At 36.8% G+C, this 24,170-nt stretch overlaps 1 protein-coding gene and 1 long non-coding RNA gene across 2 annotated transcripts in view; one reads left to right on the top strand and one right to left on the bottom strand.

The window, feature by feature from the left end:
- BAZ2B (bromodomain adjacent to zinc finger domain 2B) overlaps nucleotides 1–24,170 on the bottom strand; it is a 165,720-nt gene that overhangs the window by 81,004 nt on the left and 60,546 nt on the right. The window contains exons 2-3 of the mRNA XM_070940289.1: nucleotides 17,467–17,619; nucleotides 2,137–2,325 (exon numbers count right to left, since the gene is read on the bottom strand). Of these exons, the coding sequence (XP_070796390.1) occupies nucleotides 2,137–2,325; nucleotides 17,467–17,617 (340 nt within the window). The 5' untranslated portion in view covers nucleotides 17,618–17,619. The remainder of the gene's footprint in view (nucleotides 1–2,136; nucleotides 2,326–17,466; nucleotides 17,620–24,170) is intronic.
- LOC139314647 (uncharacterized) lies at nucleotides 11,706–24,052 on the top strand. The gene is made up of 4 exons (XR_011600204.1): nucleotides 11,706–11,810; nucleotides 20,774–20,882; nucleotides 23,113–23,217; nucleotides 23,970–24,052. It is a non-coding gene; the product is annotated as an uncharacterized lncRNA (long non-coding RNA).

Here is a 24,170-nt window from a genome sequence, read left to right as displayed (position 1 = left end):
CGTGGCCAACTTGCTACGGCTTTTCGCCACGGCCAGCTTGCCATGGCCAACTTGCTGCAGGACAGCTTGCCACGGCCATCTCGCCACAGGACAATTCACTGCGGGACAAGAGTTACACTAATATCAAAGAAATGGTGGAATAGAATCATTAAAGAAAGGATGTAAATGGAGGGACGGAATGAAATGTGAATGGCAAAAATGAAAATAAATATTATTTATTTTAAATAGTTAAACAGAAATATTAAATTGTCCCGCAGCGAGTTGGCCATGGTGCGTTGGTCATAGCAAGTTGGCTGTGGCCAGTTGTCCCATTCCCATTCCTTTTGGTATCTTATGATTATATTACTTTGTTGTTTGTATGTCCACTGAGGGCTTATGCACTGGAGACAAAAATTCCTTGTGTGACCATTTATAGTTGGCCAATAAAGAATATTCCGATGTTCTAATTTTTTGCCAAAATCCACTCAAAAATGCCTTTCATAGAGTGATTAGGTATTAAGATAACATTGACAGTGGAAATTATTTTGAAGCCTTGAGAAAATGGGATAAGGCCCCCTTTTCCCATTTGCCTTAGCAGTAGTAGATTGAGGAAGGGATCCCTGCATGGAAAAAGAATTAAGCCATTGCTTGGGAAATGATGTGCCTTTTTAAAGCACACACATCACTTAGGGAATTTATACATGCCACTTTCAACCCATAAGCCACAGATTTTCCATATGTGACCTTGGATGTATGTTGAGCTGATACTATATTGACAAGAAACATTCTAAATTAATTTTTATTCTGGTCAACAACAGAATGTGCTTTATAGCTCATTTCTCTATAGTTAAATGATGCATTAAATATGTACCATAAATTACCCTTCAGATTTTAATTTAAGCTAGAGTGTAAAAATCCTCTTAAAACTAAGTCACGCCTGGTGCATAACTAAAATTATGGTAAATATATATTTTAAAAACAGGTTACTCCAAAAAAGTTTTGTTATCCAAATACAGACCCATTAAATACAAATAAAACATAGTTTTGCAATTATAAAGCCACATGCTGCACTACTATTCTGATAGATGAGTGGGACTTTTATGATAAATCTTATGTTTACTAAAGTATCATTGAATTCAGTGGAACTTACTTAGTCCAGAATAAGTGTGCACAAAACTGCAGACTTTTTTCCCTTTCCTTTTTTTAAAAATAAGATTCTGAGTCTCTTAATTATAATCTGAAAGATGCAAACATCTTGGAGAGCCCTAAATTAAAGCTGTACCATCATAATCACCAATTATAATAATCCAGTAGAATTTACTCCCAACCAAGTTGAGTAAAATTGCAGACTCATAGTGCAAGCTTGCACATGCTTACTCAGAAATAGGTTTCCAACATGATTTATTTTGTGATGTGTACATCGGATTGTAGCCTTACAAAATAATCATACATCATACAGTTTCTGGAAAATAAGTATTTTAAGACTTAAATAACCAGGTCCTTTTTCCAAATAAAGTGTCCAACTCAATTCGTTTTCAGCTACAACAGCCAGATTTTGATTCTCAGCACTTGGAGGCTGATCAGATATTTTTCATTCCACAAAAGTTCAGATAGATTTGAGTTACAAATATGTAAACCAAATGTATGGAAAAGTCTTTTATAAAACAACAGGCGTCTTACTTGTGTTCAGTTTTTTAAAAATATGCCTAGAGAGGTCTGATTTAGGATGTTGACAATGTTTTCAGATTAGTACTAAGCAAATCATAACCCACCTAGATAATGTTTGTTACAAGTAGATTAGAAACATAAATAAACAAGTGATGGGAACATGAGTAGAATAAAGTAAAAACAACCTAGAACCAGCCAGCATGCATTACTATTCTCGTTGTAACCATGCAACGCAACTGCCTCAACTGTATTTACTCATGAGTAAGCCTCCCTGAGATCAAAGAAGTATTCTCTGATCAATGTATATAATACTAGGGATATTCCTGGTGTGGTAGAATCTGGATCTTACTGAAAAAAAAGCTGACCTTTTAGCTTTAGTATGCAAAATATAAAATCCATGCCCCTTTACTTTGAAGGAACATTTGTGGCTGCATCTTCAAGCAATTTTTTTTTTATGGAAGATTTTTTTGAACACATAGACTTTTTTACCTGGAAAAGTTGTTAGCTGGGGGTGCGCTGCTAAGGCTATGGGTGTACCAAGTGACCCCAAGCCACCAAATTCTGTATGCCCTGAGCTGGCTGTATGTAGACCAAAGACTGGGTGGCTGACCATTGGAAAGGCACTCGACACTGTGGACAGGTTACACGGTTGATCCCCAGCTGTTCTGAATAAATGTCCTGAAGGGGGAAAAAAGCAACACTTGAAAAGGTCCCAGAAAAACACATGCTCCTCTTGAGATATTTCTGGCTTTGGGGGTTTTTGAATCTGGGTTTTTCTATAGATTTCAGCAAAATTGGCAGCCGTCAGCTTCAAGCCATTGGAATAAAGCTGGCATTATAAGGCTGCTAAGTTCTGTGAAAAAGGATTCTGAAACTAAATATGAATTCTAAAGCAAATTAACTTTCAATTCAGGCTACCAGATCGGGGCTGTGAAAATCTAGACCACCGTTAGATGTCCAAAAAAAAATACAAATTCGCTCTGGTTTTTAAAGTATTCTTATATTCCCTCTTGCTAATAAGTGTAAAGCAAGTTCAAAACACATTAATGTTAATACAAATGAAATCCATAATGGTCAAGCGTGGTAAGTGTTACAAAGAAAAGTTACGAAGAACGGTTAAAGGAATTGGGTATGTGTAGACTAATTAAAATAAGGACTAGGGGAGACAAGGTTACACTGTTCCAATATTTGAGGGGCTGCCATAAAGAAGAGGGGGTCAACCTATTCTCCAAAGCACCTGAAGGCAGGACGAGAAGCAATGGATGGAAACTAACCAAGGAGAGAAGCAACCTAAAACTAAGGAGAAATTTCCTAACGGTGAGAGCAATCAACCAATGGAACAACTTGCCTTCAGAAGTTGTAGGTGCTTCATCACTGGAGCCTTTCAAAAAGAGACTGGATAATCATTTATCTGAAATAGTATAGAGTCTCCTGCTCAAGCAAGGGATTGTACTAGAAGACCTCCAAGATCCCTTCCAACTCTATTCTATGTTCTATCTCTATGTAATATTTCTTCCACTAATAGGAAAGTTTTTGGAAAGATACTGTCGCATTATGTGTTAAGAATGCGGCAGCGCGGGTGGTTATGGGCGCAACCCGTTGTGCCCATGTGACAACCCTCCTGCGCGAGCTGCACTGGCTCCCAGTGGTCTTCCGGGTGCAATTCAAGGTGTTGGTTACCACCTTTAAAGCGCTCCATGACATAGGACCTGGGTACCTCCGAGACCGTCTTCTGCCACCAACAGCCTCCCACCGACCAGTCCGTTCCCACAGAGAGGGTCTCCTCAGGGTGCCATCAGCCAAGTTATGTCGGCTGGCGACACCCAGGGGGAGGGCCTTCTCTGTGGGAGCCCCAGCCCTGTGGAACGAACTGCCCCCGGAAATTCGTAAGATCTCCGACCTCCGGGTGTTTCGCTGCGCATTGAAGACCCTGTTGTTCCGCCAGGCCGGACTATCAACACAATAGTTTTAAATTGGAGTATTTAAATTTTTTGGGGTTTTAAATCTGAGCCAATTTATTTAATTATTTTAAATTTTATATTGTTGTTTTGTCTGTGTTTTTAAATAGGCTGTACACTGCCCTGAGTCCTTCGGGAGAAGGGCGGTATAGAAATAAAATAATAATAATAATAATAATAATAATAATAATAATAATAATAATAATAATAATAATAATAATAATAATAATAATTATTATTATTATTATTATTATTATTATTATTATTATTATTATTATTATTATTCTTGCTTGTAGCCTGTCAGAAGGTAACTATTTGGACACTGTTAGAAACAGGTTGCTGGATTAAGATAGAATCTATTAATCCAGTAGGGTTCTTTTTACATTCTTAAGTACCACATTTGAACTTCGTATACAGGTAGTCCTCAACTTACAACCACAATTGTGTTCCAAATTTCAGTTGCTAAGTAAGACAGTTGTTAAGTTAGTTTTCCCACATGTTAGGACTTTTCCTGCCACAGTTGTTAAGTGAGTCGCTGCCGTTGTTAAGTTAGTAACACAGTTGTAAAGTGAATCTGGCTTTCCCCTTGACTTTGCTTGTCAGAAGGTCGCAAAAGGTGATCACATGACTCCAGGACACAACAATTGTCATAAATATGGAACTATTGCCAAGCATCTGAATTTTGATCATGTGACCATGGGGATACTATAATGGTCGTTAGTGTGAAAAATGGTCATAAATCACTTTTTTCAGGGTTGTTGTAACTTCAAATCGGCATCAAACGAATGATTGTAAGTCAAGGACTACCTGCACTTGAGTTCAAATCCTGACAATTTCAAAAAGACTATTATGGAAACGGAGGGCAATCAGTGTCTGGAACTGAATGGTACACTAAGCCATTTGTTATTTTAACAATTATGCACAACAAGTTATACATTTGCACATACTACAGATAATATACTTTGACTGTGATTTACATTTGTATAAACCCAAGTATTATGGCTTATTAAACAAACCAAAGTTACAGCAATGTGCCTTACTTGTCAAGATGTGCCTTAGAGTATGTTAACCTTGTCACAATGATTTACAGTATTTTATGGTTTATTGTGTTCCGAAAATTCAGCCAGTTTTCTCTTAGTGAATCAACCTACATTTCCTTGAGCACAGGTGAGATATTTTTTTAAAAAATATTACTATTTAACCCCCCACCCTCTTTATCAATATCACGATTACAAAGGACGATTTTACCTTCATAAGGATCATGATATATATATATATATATATATATATATATATATATATATATATATATATATATATATATATATATAATTTGGCTGCTGTTTTCAAAATGCCACTATTTCTAATATCTTGGGATATAATTGCTGTGATGTGTAGAAATTATCACTAGGTGGTACTATTTACATCACTTGCACATAGGAGAACTCTCTGTGCTTCTGAACATTCTAATTATTTTAATTATCTAGGACAAAGAAGGTAGAAACTCTGAAGAAAATGCACTGACTCTAAACAAACACACACAAAAATGATAAGAAAGCAGTGATCTAGGGGCCTAGGAAAGAAAGAAATATCTAAATGAGAGTAGGAGGCATTTCTTTCAGAACTCTTAGAATCCTACCAAGTTCAACTTCTGATTATTTACTGTAATTTAATCTTTAGATTTTATCTTCAGGCAACCATCTTTTCAGAAGTCAGTTATATTTGTCAATGTTACCCAGACAAAGGTACCCAGATAATATGCAGCCAGGCCATTGACAGGCCAGCCATGAGGGCCAAGGGTGTGATTCCTAAATGTGTGTGGCCTTAACAATGTACCACAGCTGGACTGCTGTGGTCTCTTCCTTGATCCCTCTGATCATGGTTCTCAGCCAGGCAAAACAAGGTAGTCCTCGACTTATAACCACAACTGAGCCCCAAATTTCTGTTGCGAAGTGACAGTTGTTAAATGAGTTTTGTCCCATTTTACAACCTTTCTTGCCACAGTTGTTAAGCGAATCATTGTAGTCATTAAGTTAGTAACAAGGTTGTTAAGAGAATCTGGCTTCCCCATTGATTTTGCTCGTCAGAAGGTCACGAAAGGTGATCACATGACCCCAGGACACTGCAACCAATCATGAAATTTGATCATGTGACGAGGGAATGCTGCAACGGTCATCAGTGTGAAAAACAGCCATAAGTCACTTTTTTCAGTGCCATTGTAACTTTAAACGGTCACTAAATGAATGGTTGTAAGTCGAGGACTACCTGTAGTGGTGAAGATGAACCTGCAAGTTGCCAGCTCTTGTCCTAGGCAGAACAGAGGACATCCAATTTACCTGAGAAGGGCTCATATTTCTTTTGGACTTTTCCTTTAGAATAGTTAATGTTTGTCAGTAAACCGACAGAGATCAACACTAATTAATTTTTCTATAGTACTCCAAGCTTTAGCAACCGCCTTAATCATCAGGAGCGACTCCCAAGCCAAAAACCTACTGTTGACTGATAATAACCATAACAATAGTCATAATAATAAAATGCATCACACAGCAGTACAGTGCGGGGAACGTTTGGAAGCTGTCCCAAGAACAGCAACATGTGGTGTCCACATTACATACTAAGAGCAAAGAAATATAAACCAGAGGATGGGAGAAGGAAGTACAAAGGACAGCAAAGTTTACTCATTCTAGAAGCAACAAAGTATCAATGCACTTGGCATTTCCCCCTCAATTATACTGTTTTTAAATTAATCAGGGCTGGCAAACAGGTAAAATGCCTGATCCCTTGAGTAAGAATTATCTCCAGGAGACAGGCAGAGAGATTTAACACACTAAATAGGTCCTCTGGTATGTTAAAGAGCCAGTCAGAATAGAAAAGGGAGAAACAGAGTTGCAATCCTTGTTCAGCCAGGAAGCTCACAGCTAGCCTGCCCTAAGCTGTTTTACAGGGTTGGTGAGAAAAAACACGTGGAGAGGCAAGTATTGGGGCGGGTAAGAAAAGGAAGAATATAAACACAAATAACAAAAAAAGAATATAAATAACAAAACAGCATGGTATTGTTGTTAGCTACTACAGGTAGCCCTTGACTTACAACAGTTCATTTTGTTCCCGTTCAAAGTTACAATGGTACTGAAAACAGTGACTTATGACCGTTTTTCCACACTTATGACTGTTGCAGCGTCGCCATGGTCACATTCAGATGCTTGGCAACTGACTCATATTTATGATGGGTGCAGTGTCCTGGGGCCATATGATTCCCCTTTGTGACCTTCTGACAAGCAAAGTCAATGGGGAAGCCAAACTCACTTAACAACCATTTTCCTTACTTAACAACTGAGGCCAGAAAGGTTGTAAAATGGGGAAAAATTCACTTAACAAATGTCTCACTTAGCAACACAAATTTTGGGCTCAATTGTGGTCATAAGTCGAGGACTACCTGTACAACAGGCATAGTATAAGCCAAAAATTAGCATTTCTGTTGAGGGCTGACTCTCCTCCCCTGGTAAGAGCGATCACTCGATACCTTAAAAGGTTGACGGCAATACGAGCCAGTTATATCAAGGAAAATTTTATTGATTGTAAGAAAGATGAGCTCAGTTAGAGAGGAGCTATCCTATTTGGGTTATCTAGTCTTCTAGTCTTGGCAACTTAGCTATTGAAATTTGATATGGTAAAATTTTAATGTCATCTATCATATATTTTTAGATTGCTATTTTTGTAACTGTTTTATCTTTTTCCCTTTTTCTCTTCTGTTTTGTTTGAAAAGGCCTTCGGGCTATTCAATAAACTATACTATACTAACAGGCATAGATATTGATACACTATACTGGCCTAATATGCTTGTCCTGGGAAGCCTGGTATGCAATATCCCTGTTTTGTTCTTATGGTTTGGAACTGTTTTTGTTATACTCTATTTACATTGCTCTAGACCCCCAGAATCATATTATGTTATAGTTTTTTTTTTTCCAAACACTTCCTACATGGAATATGCAAACACACAAAAAATACCCCTTTTTATGAATTAAAAATGTGAGCAATTGCTTACAGGAAGAAACTCTTCAAGAAAACTGCAACAACACATATGCATTAAAAAGCTATCAATTTCTTACCGGATATAGTTTAAGTTTTGATACTGATCTTTAAATCCCTAAATGACTGAAGATTTGCGTATGGGACCATCTGTCTCATTATAATATTCTTTTAAGATCTGCAAGAGAGGTCCTTTTAAAGATGTCCTACCTCCAGCCAGAGGTCCAGGTTTTAGGGAGGGGAGATTTTGGTGTTAATTTTAATCTCTCTGGTTTTTTGTTATAAATATTCTGTTCTTATTTACAGTTGTGTTAAACTTTGCTAGTTACACCTTGAGTATCTGCTAAAACAGAAAAGCAAGACATAGATCAAACCAACTCACATATACACTAAATGCTGTAACAGCATCTTAGCTATATTGCTACTTGTAAAAAATGTGTGTTCTGCAACTTGAAAATTGCCATTGAATGGTTCCTTGTATTAGGTAAATCACACCAGGAATCAGAGCCAAATAAGTCAGTCCTTATTAGCCTGTCAAAATCAGTTGTCCCCATTTCTGAGACAGATAACACTTGATTTCGAAATCCTTCATTATAGATAAGCAAAAAGAGAGCCTTGGAGAAAATACACAACCACCACAGCAAAACATAAACTCAGCCAGAAACAAGAATGAGAGACTTAAAATTGCCCTCCTTTACTCTCTTTGATATAAAAGGGAGGAAAGACGAAACCCTAGGAGGCTTTCAAGATTCAAGACTACTACAGCCTGACTCAATAAAAAAAGTTCTAGTAATTTTTAGTGAAGTCAGTTTCATGACCTGCTCTATCTTGAAGGGTTTTCTCTCAAAGTTGAAGAATTAAATGCCACTTGCCCCACAGAGACCGTGTTTTAACAGACTTCTCCCTGTTTACTTAAAATGCAAAGATGCCTCATGATATTTTTTAACCCAATGCTACCTATTCTCCAAAGCACCACCCATTGCTTCTTGTCCAAGAAGTAATGGATGGAAACTAATCAAGGAGAGAGAACCAACCTAGATCTAAGGAGAAATCTCCTGACAGAACAATTAACCAGTGGAATAGTTTGCCTTCAAAAGTTGTGGGTGCTCCAACACTGGAAATTTTTAAGAAGAGATTGAACAACTATTTGTCTGAAATGGTAAGGTTTCTTGTTTGATCAGGGAATTGGACAAAAGACCTCCAAGGTCCCTTCCAACTCTGGTATTTTGTTAAGATGCTGCTTGGGCAATTCATTTATTGTTCAAAACCACCCTTTTTTAAGATCATTGCCATGGAAATTCATACTCCATGGTGATAGTATGCATATGTGTTGAGGCATTCATATGAAAAGGGTTGCTGTAAAGTTATTACTATATTAAACTTTGCCATTTTCTATGGAAATAGCATCTTATGCAAGCTAGTGCCAATTCAACATCAAGTACTCCAGTAGATACCAGCAATATTTAATATAAATTCAGCAGGCCAATTGATGCAGTAATTTAACTCAATTGATGCAGTAATTTAACTCAAAACCTACTTAAGAAAACATTTCAGTTTTATGTTCACAATACAATGAAAGATAGGTTATAGCACCAAGACAATGTTAATAGGAATTATCATTAAATTTAAGATGACCCATGCCAGAATATTGAACATTATTTTGTTTCATTTGCAACATTTCATAAAAATAAGTATGGAACATGAAAACATGCCAAGTTTCTTAAAATACTTTTAAGAGATATAAGAAAAAGATTCAAATATGATTTGGACATTAGAAATAGTAATTTTAAAATACATATTTTATAAAGAAAACTAATATGTTCAAAAAAGAATCAGATTGTAGCTTATCCTCAAAGCAAGTCATAGTGGTGAATTAAACAGATTCCTTCCTTTCTGCCAACTCATTATCTTTTTGTTTCTTAATACATTAATATTCTGGCTAGAGATGAATATTTGTATTTCCTTTCATTTTTTCCTTTTGTTTTTTGTTCCCGTTAAAAAGTGCCAGCTTTCTGTATGCTTATTTTGCATAATGAAATTTAATACAAAACTACATTGCTTAAGACTCTTGACTTATATTATAATAGGCTGAATATTTTTCAGCAAAGCTTTTGAAATTCTACTAGCCAGTACGTAGATAAATGATTGAAAGTATTACCCAAAAGGCCAGCATCCATTTCGACAGGGCTGGTGTCTTAGTAACAAGGAACGATAAAGGCAAATGCCTTTATTAATATTAATGAATTTTGTGCTGCACTGTAATAAGCCTTTTCAAAAGAACTAAAAAGGATAAATACTTAACTAATGCCTTAAATGTAAAAAGATGGTGAACAAAATCCTTTGAAAAGCAACAGAGGCACAAAAATGACCAGCTAGATACCCACCCCACCTCAACTACTTGTCTATTTAAGACACAGGAGATAAAAGACATTAACATGAAGGATAAGGTGGGTGATTTTAACGTGAAGCTATGCAATATTTTTTACTATACACTTTAGACAAAGTGAGTAAAAGCTCTACTTCTATGATTTAAATCATTATCTGAATGTAGCCACGATATTCACACCTCTGTATTCTATGCAGTTTTACCTAAATGCAGAAATCTCTGAGCAGCTTGTTGCAACATGTCTTTCAAAGATCAGATGTGTAAATTCACAGTACTGGCAAGTGTGTCTCCTGTGTTAAAATTGAGAAGAGTGCCTAATCATCAGGAGCGACTACCGGCCAAGTAAAGGTCTCCTGTTTTAATTAACATTTCTCCTAATTTGATACAATACTGAAAGGTTACAAATAAAAAGGGTTTGCTTCAAAATCGCTGCCAAATCATTAAAAAATAAATCACATACCACAATGTATATACTATTGGAAATAAGAGACATAGATACAATATGAATGTTTGTGCTATATAATTCCAAAGCTATGACAACATAGTTCTCTTCTTACTGGTATCAATGCTGAATGATATGTATACCTATCCCTTAAAACTTTATTCCCCAAATCATAAATAGGTGAACGCAGAGGTAGATACTGGGAGCTAACAGAATCTTGCTATTTTAATTGTAATGCCTTCAAATCTGCTGGGTTTTGAATGACAGATTGCTTTCTTTTTTGCTCTCCTCCTTTCTCTTTGCCCATTACACATGAAAATTGCTTCGCAACGTTCCTTACTAAAGGAAAAAAAATATGTTTTGTCCAACCCATTTGTGATATATTAAAATCTTATTCTGTCCCCTTCAAAATCTCTTCTTTCCACATAGAATGTCTCTCTCTCATATATGAAAGAAACTTGACAAATACATGAGTCTAGTTTAATAGGATTTTTTTTCCTTCTCTGAAAAACATTGTATAAAGACAAATATTTTGACGATGTATTTGTGTCTCTCCCATCATTGGCTTACACAAGTATTGCTCCCTTCACTTCATAATTAAATCCTCCATAACTTTAACCTATCTGAATGCTACATGTCTCATATTTAGAAGAGCTACCTGATCCATGATGCTCAATGATTATAGGTAAGATGCTTAAAAAGCCTGAGTGTGTACAGAAACTTCATGATCAGCCACTATAATTTAATTATAATTGGTGTTTGCTTTGAAAAATCAGGATTGAAAACCAGGATGGATCACACACACACATCTTGAAATAAGCCATCTTTAAATAAAGAATGACAGAAATCAGAGATAAGCAGTTTGCTCCTGGAAAGGGGCTGAAGAACACAAAAATCGGGCCTGGGGGTTGCCAATTATTCTTAAGAATGGGCTCCTTCCTTTGCTGGAAATATATATATATATTCTTCTTCTTCTTCCTCCTCCTCCTCCCCTTCCCCCTCCTCTCTGAAATGCAGATTATTTCTGGACCACTAAGCAGAATGGCATATATTTCTTATTAGAAACAGACACAAAGATGTTATTATTTATATTTGAGATCCAGATGCTAATTAGCACAGAGTTGTTTTAAGAGTTAATTTTAGCATGTAGCTTGAACAGATTCCTATGTTAGCACTTTGGAGATTACATTTCTAGTAGGGCTTCACAGGCATCTCTGTCATAATTGCAAATAGCATAACCTTTGAATCAGCCCTCAGGGAAGACCACTGAAATATATGGGAGCATTCAGACTGCAATGGATTAAATGGCTTGTGATTCAGATTCATAATGAGGAAAAATACTGCAGAAAATGTATGTATAATGTAATTACCATACTTAAATTACATGCATTTGGAAAAGTATTTTTCCAAAGTCACATTATATAATTATAGCAGAATAACCACAAATAACAGCTGATCTGTAACACAATCTTTCTGGCACGACATCTAGAGTTCCAGTCTGGACTAAGTCTCTGTCTTGGGATTTGTATGGCTGAAAGACTGAAGTTTATTACAAGCCTGCTTAATAGACTATTGATTACTGCAAAGAAAATAATTATATTGCATTGGATGAAACCTGAGCCTCTCTAACTGCAAGCTGAGTTGAAGGTGTTTTTAACAGTATAGCACTGGAAACAATAACTGCTAAAACTGTAAAAGATAAATGCTCAATTATATAAATAGATTTTCTTTTTCTCTTCACAAGATCCAGGCTGGTAACTCAAGAAATTATCACATGTTTATCTTATCAAATATCACACGGAGCACGAAACTAGAGCTAAAAAGATGCAATTATATTTCTTCTTCATTCTAGAATATGTGATAAATGTAATGTTTACTAGATTTTACTTGAAAACTGCAGGGTAAAAAGCAGCGTCATATGTGTTCCTATGCAATCAATAAAGCGAAGGTATTGTAATATTAGTCGTGATCATGAGTTTTCATCAGATACACCCCAAACTTATTAGACCAACACAACACTTGTTAGACCAACACACATAAGCACTTTAAGCAATTAAATACTGTGGACAAATATTTACCCATTTGTCTCCCTTTCAAACTCCCAAAGAGGAAGAGAGAAGTAGTTCTGTCTGAGTATCCAAACTACATGATAACAGACTGTATGAAGGAGATTATATTACCTTGACTAGCTTTTGTGGTGATGGCATGGAGCAGAATAATAAATGGAAAGGGGGGGGGGTGAAGAACATCCTGTGAATGTGTTATGTCTGATTCAACATCCCACATGAGTAAAGAAACAAAAAAAAACACAAGATGAAACAGCCATTATTCCTGAGCTTTTTTTTTTCTAATTATCCAAAATATGTGTAGACTGGTGTCATGTTAATATCTTTCTCAGTGCCTAGTGAGAAATATTCCATATAAAGTAAATAGCATTCTAAATTTTGATTTCATATTACCATAGGAATATAATTATATTTTACTATTCTGTAATTTATTCTTTTAATCTTTAGCCAGCCATTGACTGTTCCTTTATTTAAAATATATGTTGTTAGGCAGAAACCCATTTGGGCTCAAGGAAAAGCAGGTGTGAGAGGAAGCACTTCAGAATTTTCTTCCGCCAACTCTCAGTCTTCACCTGGGACAGAAAAGTGCTTGATAATTAAGAGATTCATCTGAGATTCATTCCTCACACAACAGCTACTGATCTGAGATTTCCATCATGCTATGAGACTTTCATAGGTCTTGGCATGTTCAGCTGATTAACTCATCCTCAGTGGTTGCTCTCAGGGAATTCCCAAACGAATGTGACAAATAGTTTTGTGCCAGGTTCCCATTGGTAAGGATTTCCACTTCCTGTCTCATTCTTTCCTGATTCCAAGGTGCTGTGGCATCTTATAATCTTCTTCCATCGTTTCTGACCATGTGGAGATTCCCCCATACAGTGGCCTGTTTTTATTGTTTTAGTTTTTTCACATGAGAAAAACAACCACATTACAGGAAGAATGGGGATAAGGTGCCATCTGATTATCTTTTTGTTCTCCCTTATATATCAGCTGAGGGATGTGGTGGCTCAGTGGCTAAAACGCTGAGCTTGTTGATCGAAAGGTCGGTAGTTCAGCAGATCGAATCCCTAGAACCGCATAATGGGGTGAGCTCCCATTACTTGTCCCAGCTTCTGCCAACCTAGCAGTTTGAAAGCACTTAAAAAATGCAAGTAGAAAAATAGGGACCACCTTTGGTGGGAAAGAACAGTGTTCCATGCATCTTTGGCATTTAGTCATGCTGGCCACATGCCCACGGAGACGTCTTCGGACAGCACTGGCTCTTCGGCTTTGAAACGGAGATGAGCACCACCCCCTAGAGTCAGGAATGACTAGCACATATGTACGAGGGGAACCTTTACCTTTATACCTTTACCTTTATATATCAGCTAGAGCACGGGTGTCAAACTGGATACAGCAGCAATGAGCAATAGGGCTGTTCAACAGTTTGGATATGAAGAGGAATCCAGACTACACAGGATAGTCATGTAATTCCTGTTATCCTTAAAGAAGGATAAAAAATTATTCAACATTGTCTGAATAATTTTTAATACCGTGAATCTCCTTTGAATAGTTCTTCTAAGCATCCTTAGGTGGCAGTTCAAAAAAGTTCTCAGAGTTTGGGGAGCATAGCTGGTTATGGAAGGACCTTTATTTTGTTGTGTTTTTAATGTCCTGACCAAAGTAATTATCATCTAAACTATACATACCAAAATTACTATGTTAATGAGGAAATAAACGTTCAATATGAATAACTTCTCTAAGATTATCTTTCTAACTTAGTGGTTCAAATATCTCACCTCCTGCTGCTCTAAATATTATCCATGGACCAAATCAATTATTTTATAATTTTTATGTAATTAATGAAAGGATGTATGAAACAAAATAGGTTAACAACATCTGTAATTCACTGAAGGTCCACAAATACCAATGTTTTGATTTTATACTATGAGCCGTATCTACAAACATACCATGTTTCCCCAAAACTAAGACATGTCCGGATAATAAGCCCAATTGGGCTTTCAAGTTCATGCCCTAAAATAAGCCCCCCCAAAAATAAGCCCCCCCAAATACATAGACACATGCGCAGGGTGGGGAAAGGGAGGGGGAACATCAGAGCCGCTGCCGCCCGAGATCAGCAGGCCAGATTCAGTGAGCCGGATGCACCGCTGCCCCTCGGGAGAAGAGGAGAGAGAGGAGATGCTGTGAGAGCGCCCATTTCTCACGTTCTTTTCTTCCCGGGTGGTGGCAGCGCATTCAGCTCCCTGAATCTGGCTTGCCAATCTTGCTTGGGGAGGGGTGGGGCGGCGGAGAAGCAAGAATTCTGCCGCTCGCCCAAACCCCAGATCTCCTGTTTGCCTTGCAGGCTCTTCAAAAGGAAGGCGATTGAGCCAGTCCGTGGCTTTTACAATCCAAGCCAGTGCTTCTTCTCTTGCTCCCCTTTCCTCCCTCCCTCCCGAGCGGTGTGTAACTTGACAACTTGGATTCTCTCTTTTAAACTCTTCCCAGCCATCCTTTTATTCTCTGCTTCGGCTCCAGTAGCTGCAACCAACCCCATCCCACCCCATCCCTGGCTGGGGGCGGGGGCTCAGGAGAATTTCGGCAAGGTTGGCCAGGTGACTCTCGGGGCCGAGACCCCCACCCCGGCCCCCTTGGCTGCCTTGAGAGCAGCCGTGCAAGCCCAACACAGCCCAGTCCAGTCAGCCTCCTTGGTTGGCAGCTGGGGAAGTGGAGTGGGGGGACAGAAGGTCAAAGGAACAGGCATGGAGTGATTCACAAAAGAGACAAGCTTCTAGCCCTCTATGTCAAAAAAGCAGGAGGAAATAGATAAGGAAATTGTCAATTTAATTGCCTATAGATACATGACTCACTTGGTAACAGGAAATTTTCTAGAATCCTTAACCTTCCTGCAACTAAACACTATTAATCAGAGGTTAAAATTCTCATTCCTTGGAATAAGTGTTTCCAGTCTACATTGCCTGGAGGGTAAGTCTGGCAAATCCAAAATAGTTTTGAACAATCCAGTTAAATTTACATTAATTTAACTGCAATTTTATTACATTGCATAATGATATCAATTATGCAAATAATGTAAATCATCAAGATGACATATTGGTAAGACTTGTCGCAACTGACTTAGTAAAAAACTATTTGCAAGGATAGTCTTGCAAAGCCACCAAAGTACTAATAAGTAGATTTAGTGCAGTAAAGTTAATGAAGCCCTATTTATAGTGAAACTTCTAATATATGTCCCTCTTTTTCCTTCCCATACAATGTAAAAACTAGAACTTCACTGTCTCTTGTTCTGTATTGGACATATCCTCCCACTTATGACTGCATGACTGTAACTTTGTTGCTTGTATCATTACGATTTATATTGATATTGTTTCCTAGTATGATTTGATTGCTTATTTGTACCCTATGACTATCATTAAGTGTTGTACCTTATGATTCTTGATAAACATATCTTTTCTTTTATGTACACTGAGAATGTATGCACCGAGACAAATTCCTTGTGTGTCCAATCACACTTGACCAATAAAAAATTCTATTCTATTCTATTCTATTCTATTCTATTCTATTCTATTCTATTCTATTCTATTCTATTCTATTCTATTCTATTATCTGGTATCAGACTGTTTGCTTCTTACTGCATAAGGACATATTCATACATATACTTTCATATTTATCAGGCATTTGGGAGTAAAAAAACCCCACTCACTGCCCCCAAAAGCTCAATTAAAAGTACTGTGCAGCATTGCTGATTAGGTGAGTTTTTGTCTTATTCAAATAATTTCTGCAGAAACATTTTTGACAGCCTATGAAATCATACAAAACACACAGAACTGGACAGAAAGAAGAATTCGTCAGTACCAGGACAACTTTACTCAATAGGATATAATCAACAACAAAATGTTATGATCCATGGTTGTAAAAGCAGCTTTGGATAACTACTGCAATTATCTTAAGCTTCTAGTTGTTTCTTCAATAACTTATTAGTTACTTTCACACTTTTAGGAAGCTTATGGCATCAGTTCCTACTTGGATATAACAAAATCCAAGCAATCTACAAATCATGCGTGGTATGCAACTTCCTCAACCTGGTGTTCTCAGTTATCTTCAGGCTATGTTTCTCAGAATTTCATTTGCAGAATTCTTGCCCAATGTTGTCAGTGTTGGGAAGTTCTACAAGCTACAGTTCCAAATCTCTAGAATGGAAACTATTCTTACCTATAATTGTACAATTGCTTTAAAGTTTCCTTCCGAGCAAGACATCAGTTTTAGGGATCGTTACACTGAATGGCCAAAACTGTCACTTCTGTTACATACAACTTCACTACTTTTCTTTTCTTTTTTATTGCATTCAGATCCCAAACCTATAAAAATCCTAAAACACAGTGAAACCTTGACTTAGTGGATCTAAAGCAGTGGGTCTCAACCTTCCTAATGCCACGACCCTTTAATAGAGTTCCTCATGTTGTGGTGACCCCCAACCATAAAATTATTCCTAAAACCATTGAAAATATGTGTTTTCTGATGGTCTTAGGCGACCCCTGTGAAAGGGTTGTTCGACCCCCAAAGGGGTCCCGACCCACAGGTTGAGAACCATTGATCTAAACACTAAATATGGCACATGCAACACACCATATCATTTATGCCGTTTCATAGTATTACAGGGTTCGCTTTAGAGGGAAGGGCCAAAAAAGTTAGTGATGACCACAACCTGCATGTAAGGGGATGAGTCTTTGTTCACATAGTTACAGCTGCCATCTTTAAACATCCCCCATATCTTTATCATTTGTGTGATGACATAATGCGCACATGTCATCATTTTGCATCAATTTACATCCTTTATAATTAATAATGCATTGCGCAACAAGGTTTCACCGTGAGGTAAATTCATCTGGATGCCTTGATACAAGCCACCCACATGGCACAATATCACAAATATGACATATTCACCACAGGCGTTGATTGTGGAGCTAAGTGACGTGGCTCCAGTGGAAAGGCCACCTTTGGAAATTGCTGAAACGATGGATGCTGAGGACAAGGCAGGAGATGAAGCTGCAGTGGAAGAGGCTGCTGTTGATGTTAACCGCTCTCCAGACTCCATATCTAAAACGAAAAAGGACGTGTTAAAAAAAAGCACACATTAAGATGGATGTATAAGAGGTTATCAAGTATTTCACCAAGATATTCTGCATTTGGCAAAAAAAAAAAAAGGCAACTAATGAATTTAAAAGATAACAGAATCCAAAGGGTTCCATATTTTCCTTTACACTGGGGAATCTTTATTGTTGGATTTTATACTATAATCCCAAATATGACTGAATTTTGTTTGCTGAAACTATATATACCGGTATAATATATTCAATCAACTGAAACTGAGTTCTTCTTGCCAAATAGTTCTATAATACCAAACTATAAAGAAAAGCTAGCTAGCTAGATGATAGGTAGGTAGGTAGGTAGGTAGGTAGGTAGATACATAGATAGATAGATACATAGATAGATAGAGATAGATAGATAGATAGATAGATAGATAGATAGATAGATAGATAGACAGACAGACAGACAGACAGACAGCTCTCCAGATGAGACAGATAGGCTGACAGAGATAGATAAATAGATGGGGGAGAGGCAGAGGGAGAGGGAGAGGGAGAAGGAGAAGGAGAGTAATAAAATTATTTTGCAAATGATACACTGTTTTCCAAAATGGTTTTTATTTTGCTATGTTAGGTAGAGGTGTAAAGAATGAATAGTCATGGCCAAGGCAGTTTCTGCACTTGAATCATTCTTCATCTTCACATATACAGTATCTTAAGTGCAAAGACAACTCCATGAATGTTCCCTTTGTTTTTTTCCTGGTAAAGTTTTGAGTAAACTGCAGAAGTAGTTTTATTTTATTTATTTATTTATTTATTTATTTTTATTTATTTTGTCAAGCATGTATCTGATAACAGATATAAGTATAAACATTATTATGAATACATGAAATGGAAACGAATAAACGGGGACAGTAGGACAGGGACGATAGGCACGAAGGTGCGCTTATGCATGCCCCTTATAGACCTCTTAGGAATGGGGTGAGGTGAACAGTAGATAAGTCTAAAGTTAAAGTTTTGGGGGTTTGGGGATGAAACCACAGAGTCAGGTAGTGCATTGACCACTCTGTTGCTGAAGTATTTTCTGCAATTGAGTTTGGAGCAGTTTACCTTAAGTTTGCATCTATTGTGTGCTTGTGTATTGTTGTGGTTGAAGCTGAAGTAGTCATTGACAGGTAGGACACTGTAGCAGATAATTTTGTGTATTACGTCAGACTGAAGGTGGCGTAGTTCTAAGCCCAAAATTTCAAGCCTGGTGGTATAAGGTATTCTGTTGTGAGCAGAGGAGTGGAGGACTCTTCTCGTGAAATATCTCTGGACTCGCTCAATTGTATTAATGTTCAATTTGCAGTGCCGGTTCCAGATAGATGAGTTGTATTTGAGAATTGGTCTAGCAAATGTTTTGTATGCTCTAGTTAGCAGTACAATATTACCAGAGAAGAAGCTACGCAAGTTGGGCTCCACTAGTGAATTCTACAGTTTGAACTTGAGTTCTCAGCAAGAATTTCTGCCTGACAATCTATCTGACCCAACCAAGAAGCGATTTTTATTTATTTGAACCCCATCTTTATAATTTTTACAAATACCTCAAGGCAACAAACCTATCCAATATATCTTCCTCCCCTTATTTTCCCCACACCCACACCCCTGTGAGGAGAGTTGGACTCAGAGAGAATGACTGGCCCAAGGTCACCCAGCCATTTTTTATGGCTAAGGTGGGACTAGAATTCACGGTCTCCCACTTTCTAGCCTGGTGCCATAACAACTAGACCAAACCTGCTTTATGATAATGATCATCTGAACTGTGTATGCATTCTGTGTATGTTCTTTGTTCCTGATAATGCTTTTGAGATTTAGGATGACTATGCAGTGAGTGTTATCTTCACGGCACTCTGAAATTTCTATAATCAACAGGATAAAAACCAGGAACGAGCCTTTGTCTGTCCTTCCTTCTGCTTTGGAAGAGGAAAATGATTGAAAGATGTGGTGTCTGAGAAATGAAAAAGACAGACCAGCTTCTTCCTCCTTGTATTCTGTTCAATTAGAATGCCTTATACCTTCAGAGCAAATGGGCATTTTAAGTTCAAGGAAAGCTAAGAGCTAAAGGTCTTAGACAAGCATTTGGGATGGCAATAAAGAATTTTATTTGTAACTTTGCAGCAAAAAAGCTTGTTTTCTATGTGCCTATGGCCAAAACATCTGAAACATTTTTCATTTTTGTTTCATCTGAATGCAGAACAAGCAAATCTTTTGTTTTGTCTCAACTGCAGCCAACCTGAATTGGGTTGACAGAACTTCCGGGACATAATATTTTGAGTTTAAAATAAACTACGTTATTTACAGAATTACAAATAAAATTCTTCTGTCTTCGGATTGATGTTCTCTCCTCAGTTATGGGACCAGAACTTCTGGTTATGGCACCAGAACTTCTGCGCTTGAATTCTTCTGTCCTCGGTTATGGCACCAGATCTACTAGACAATAGCCAAGAGTTACAAATAAAATTCTTTATTGCCGTCGCAAATAACAGTATACTCCTATGTTTTCCTACTATAACATATCAGGTCACAGTTTTTGTTTTGGCTTTATCTTTTCTTCTACTTCTGGGAGTAATAGTGGAGAATCAATAACCATTTCAAGATGCAGAGCTCCTCATTGCTTTTTGATCCTGAGATATTCTGGTTCTAATATATTGTGAATATTGCATATCCTGCCAAAGTTCATGATTTGATAGAAAAACAAAGGTTTTTTGGATTATTTTATGTAAATTGGATGAAACTATGAATATTCTTGGTGCCAAACGATCAAGAACTCGGGCAGCTCAGAAAATGTGTCTGATCCAAATTAGACCGAGTCTGAAAGCTGGGGCGCAAGAGGAAGAGGAGGAGCTTCTCAGCTTGCAGACCCGGTCCATGAAGATCAGACAGGAGTTAACCCGTTCCTGACCGCTGGCCCCACGCTCAATGAGAAGCATATATTTATAGTCTTGTCAATGGTGAATATTTTGAATTAGATTTTTCTAAAGGTGGCATTTGCTGAAATTAATGCACTGATACTTTGATGGATCTATTTACATCACCAAAAACATGTTTTTGCTGAATATTTTAACATACTTTTTTTAAAAAATATTTTAGAAATTGTTCTACTTTGTTTGTATTTTATTGTGTAGAGCAGGGGCGTCAAACTGGAGGCCTGTAGGCCGGATGCATCATGCGCTGGCCACCCCCACCCCCGGTTTAGCGAAGAAGGAAAAAGTCATGTGATGACAACGTGACGATGTGAGTATGACACCTATGGTATAGAGAATTTCTAATTTAAAATATTAGGTATAAGTTTACACAATTTATTTACAGAATTTTCTTAATAGAATATCTGATGGCCAAAGCTAAATAAAAGCATACAAATATTACCACAGGCACATAAGTACATCCGAAACAAACAAAAAAACCAGCAACTCTCAAACATTTCAGTAACAACAATTATTTTCAAGTTAAGTGTGAAAGTAATAAAACTCAAAGATACAATTCTATGATTTCTCTGAAAATAATCCCCACTGACCTCAGTGATACTTAATTCTAGGTGGACTTTTTATAGGATTGCATCATTAATTAATGGTGTCTCCCACTGGTTTCAGTGGGATTAAAAATACACAGTCTGCTTAGATGCAAACCCCACTGTACTCCCAGTTAAATTAGTACAGAATGGCAGCTCTAGACATTACTAACTTCAGCTGATTAGAGCTCAATATAATTAACATTATTTATTACAAAAATTAATATTAGCATGATTTTATGTTAATTAAGTAGGAAAAGCTTGTAGCCCAAGGGATGCGCACACGATTTCTGCACGCTCCGTTTCAGGTAACTAGGTATTGAAATTAATATTTTAATACTATTTTATTTGCCACGTATATATGCAGTGCTCTCAAGTATCAGTGTTATCTTTTCACAATTAAACAATAAGATCACTCTTAAGATTGGCACCCAAGATTATTTGCAATATGGGATACAACAAACTTTCTCAGAAACAGGAATTAATTGAAGACTAAGGACATGTAGTATCAGTATTTCAAGATAAAGTGCAGTTGTCTGAAAATTATTTTTCCATATATAATAGAATTGAGCAGCTATTCAGATATTCCTTACAAGTACCCATTTAGGAGAAACTCACAAAACAATATCCTCCATAGCCAAACTTTGTGGCTTATTAAATGTTGTTCAGTGGAACTAAAATACGGATATGCCACCTAACCTTTGTCTGTAGCATCTTCTATTGTGTTTTGAGAGACCTAAGAATTTTGTTTTTAAATTTAAGAGTAAGCCTTAATTGTACTCAGTTAGTTCATTACTCTAAATCACAGCAGATGGCTGACATTGTAAGAGCTAATCCCTGAAAGAGTCATTAGTGAGGATCAACGATAATTAGACTGCAACCCAAAAGGTTCACAAGAGAGAATAAAAAAGTATCAATATAGCAGCTCTTCCTATGAAAAGCAACAAGTGCTTATTCCATTTTTTCCCCTTTGGCTAATGCATTGTTGGCAAATACACACAACTGTGTCAAATGAAAGACTCTTATTACTCTTATTACAGATAAAACATACTTTAGCTAATACAATACTTGCCCCTCTATCCTATTATCCAGGACAGGTATTTTTATCTATCTATCTATCTATCTATCTATCTATCTATCTATCTATCTATCTATCCATCCATCCATCCATCCATCCATCCTTCCAGACAAGGACTGAAACTTCACTTCGAGGCTACTTCCTGCCTGTTAAAAACAGGGTTTTTAACAGGCAGGAATATCCAGCTGAACTGAAAAAGATGAATTGTGTGCCTCTTTTAACATTATGAGGAAAACCTGTCTTTTTCTCTCTACTAATTACTATATAAATATTTCAAGGCACACTGAAATATTTTGGCTCAAAGAAGCCAAAGAAGTAAATAATGTATTTCATAAAAACATACATGTTGTAATCCTTTTCAAAATGACAACTGCATATTGTATAACAAGCTGATAAGTACACAGCATTGTTTTGTCCGTGTACCTTTCCAGAAAGATACATTTATTAAGAGAATGTATTGGTTTATTTTATGGGAAGTGAATCGCACAGCACAGGATCAGTTCACACGTCTATCATGTTTCAGATTTCTGTTGTTGGGCGTTGGCTGCAAAGCACTGGTCCCATTGGGGAAGGGTAAATTAGTTACATCCTCTGACAAATTCCTTTTAGCATTAGAACTGTCGAGCTGAAATATCCTTAACAAATGTAGTTTCCTTCCTATATAAACTTTAAAGATCATTATTACTTAAATCCATGTTTTAAAATGAAATTTAAACTTGTTATAATATTATTTCAATAAATGAAAAATGTATTTTCTCAAAGACCAGCAGTATTTGTTCAGGCAATACGAGTGTTTCTTTAGCAAAATAAGTTATAATGTTTTAAAATATTTCGCTATTTGCCCTTGATTCTTTATCCCATAATTCTCTTCCCAACAGATTAAGGATGGGATTTCTATGGCTTAGAACATCTCTACAAAGGGCAAGACATTTCCAGGTGTTGGTCTTACGGATTCACATGCCACTCAACTATGGGACAGCCTGGTACGAAAATAAAAATAGATTTCATGCTACAGACAATTAACAACAGGATACAAAACATGAAGGGGATACAATCTCTAAAAGTAACAACTATTTCTTATCTGATGGCTTAATATAAAAGGTTTAATATAAAAGGCATGACTAATATAAAAAGGTATGACTTCTCCAATCTCTAAAAGCAACAGCTATTTCTTACCTGATGGTTTAATAGAAAAAGCAAGACTTCTCCAATGGTCACTTACACTTAAAAATTATATACCAAATATGTAATTGAAATAATATGGTCTAAAAGTGCCCAGGTCTTAGATTCCATAGATACATTTAAGTTAGAACCGGTATTAAGTGGAAGTTGAATCTTCGCATGGAGGAGATATTTTTCTTTGGATCAAGCTAGAAGTTTTCTGTTGCCTGATTAATATCAGGGTGGCTACCTAACTACAGTGGTTGTTATTTGAATTCACTGTATAGTACTACCAAATCATATTTAACATAACAGGAAGCAAAATCTGTTGCATAACAGAAATGTCTTTTTAAAAATTTCTACTTTTGTTTAGGGGAAAAACCTCAATTGTTACTATAGTGAACAATACAATTTTAGTTAGAATCTGAATAATGACTTAGGATGGAAAAGAATTTTAGATACGCAATGTGATCACAAATTCATTCTCTGCTTTGGAAAATTGATAGACATTATGAGTTGAGTCAAATTGCATTCCCAGAATTAATTTAATTCTTTTTTTCACATTTTCGTCTAGATGCATTGGGAAGAACAACAAAATAAAGCAGAATGCTCGTCTTGTATGTGCCTTTGTATTATTCTTATTAATATAAATTCCAGGAACTGTTGTTTTTCATTCTCTTCTATTTTGCTGTCAAGAGTCAGCTGTAACTCTTTGTCCCACTTCAACAAAAAATAAAAGCCCAAAACAGTATCTCTGTGTATTTAAAAACAGAAA

This window comes from Pituophis catenifer, unplaced genomic scaffold (genome assembly GCF_029215685.1).
Source record: "Pituophis catenifer annectens isolate HBS135680 unplaced genomic scaffold, rPitCat1.0.hap2 SCAF_1, whole genome shotgun sequence".
NCBI lineage: Eukaryota > Metazoa > Chordata > Lepidosauria > Squamata > Colubridae > Pituophis > Pituophis catenifer.
The sequence above is the reverse complement of the archived record's forward strand: the minus strand, read 5'-3'. Positions and strand labels throughout refer to the sequence as shown.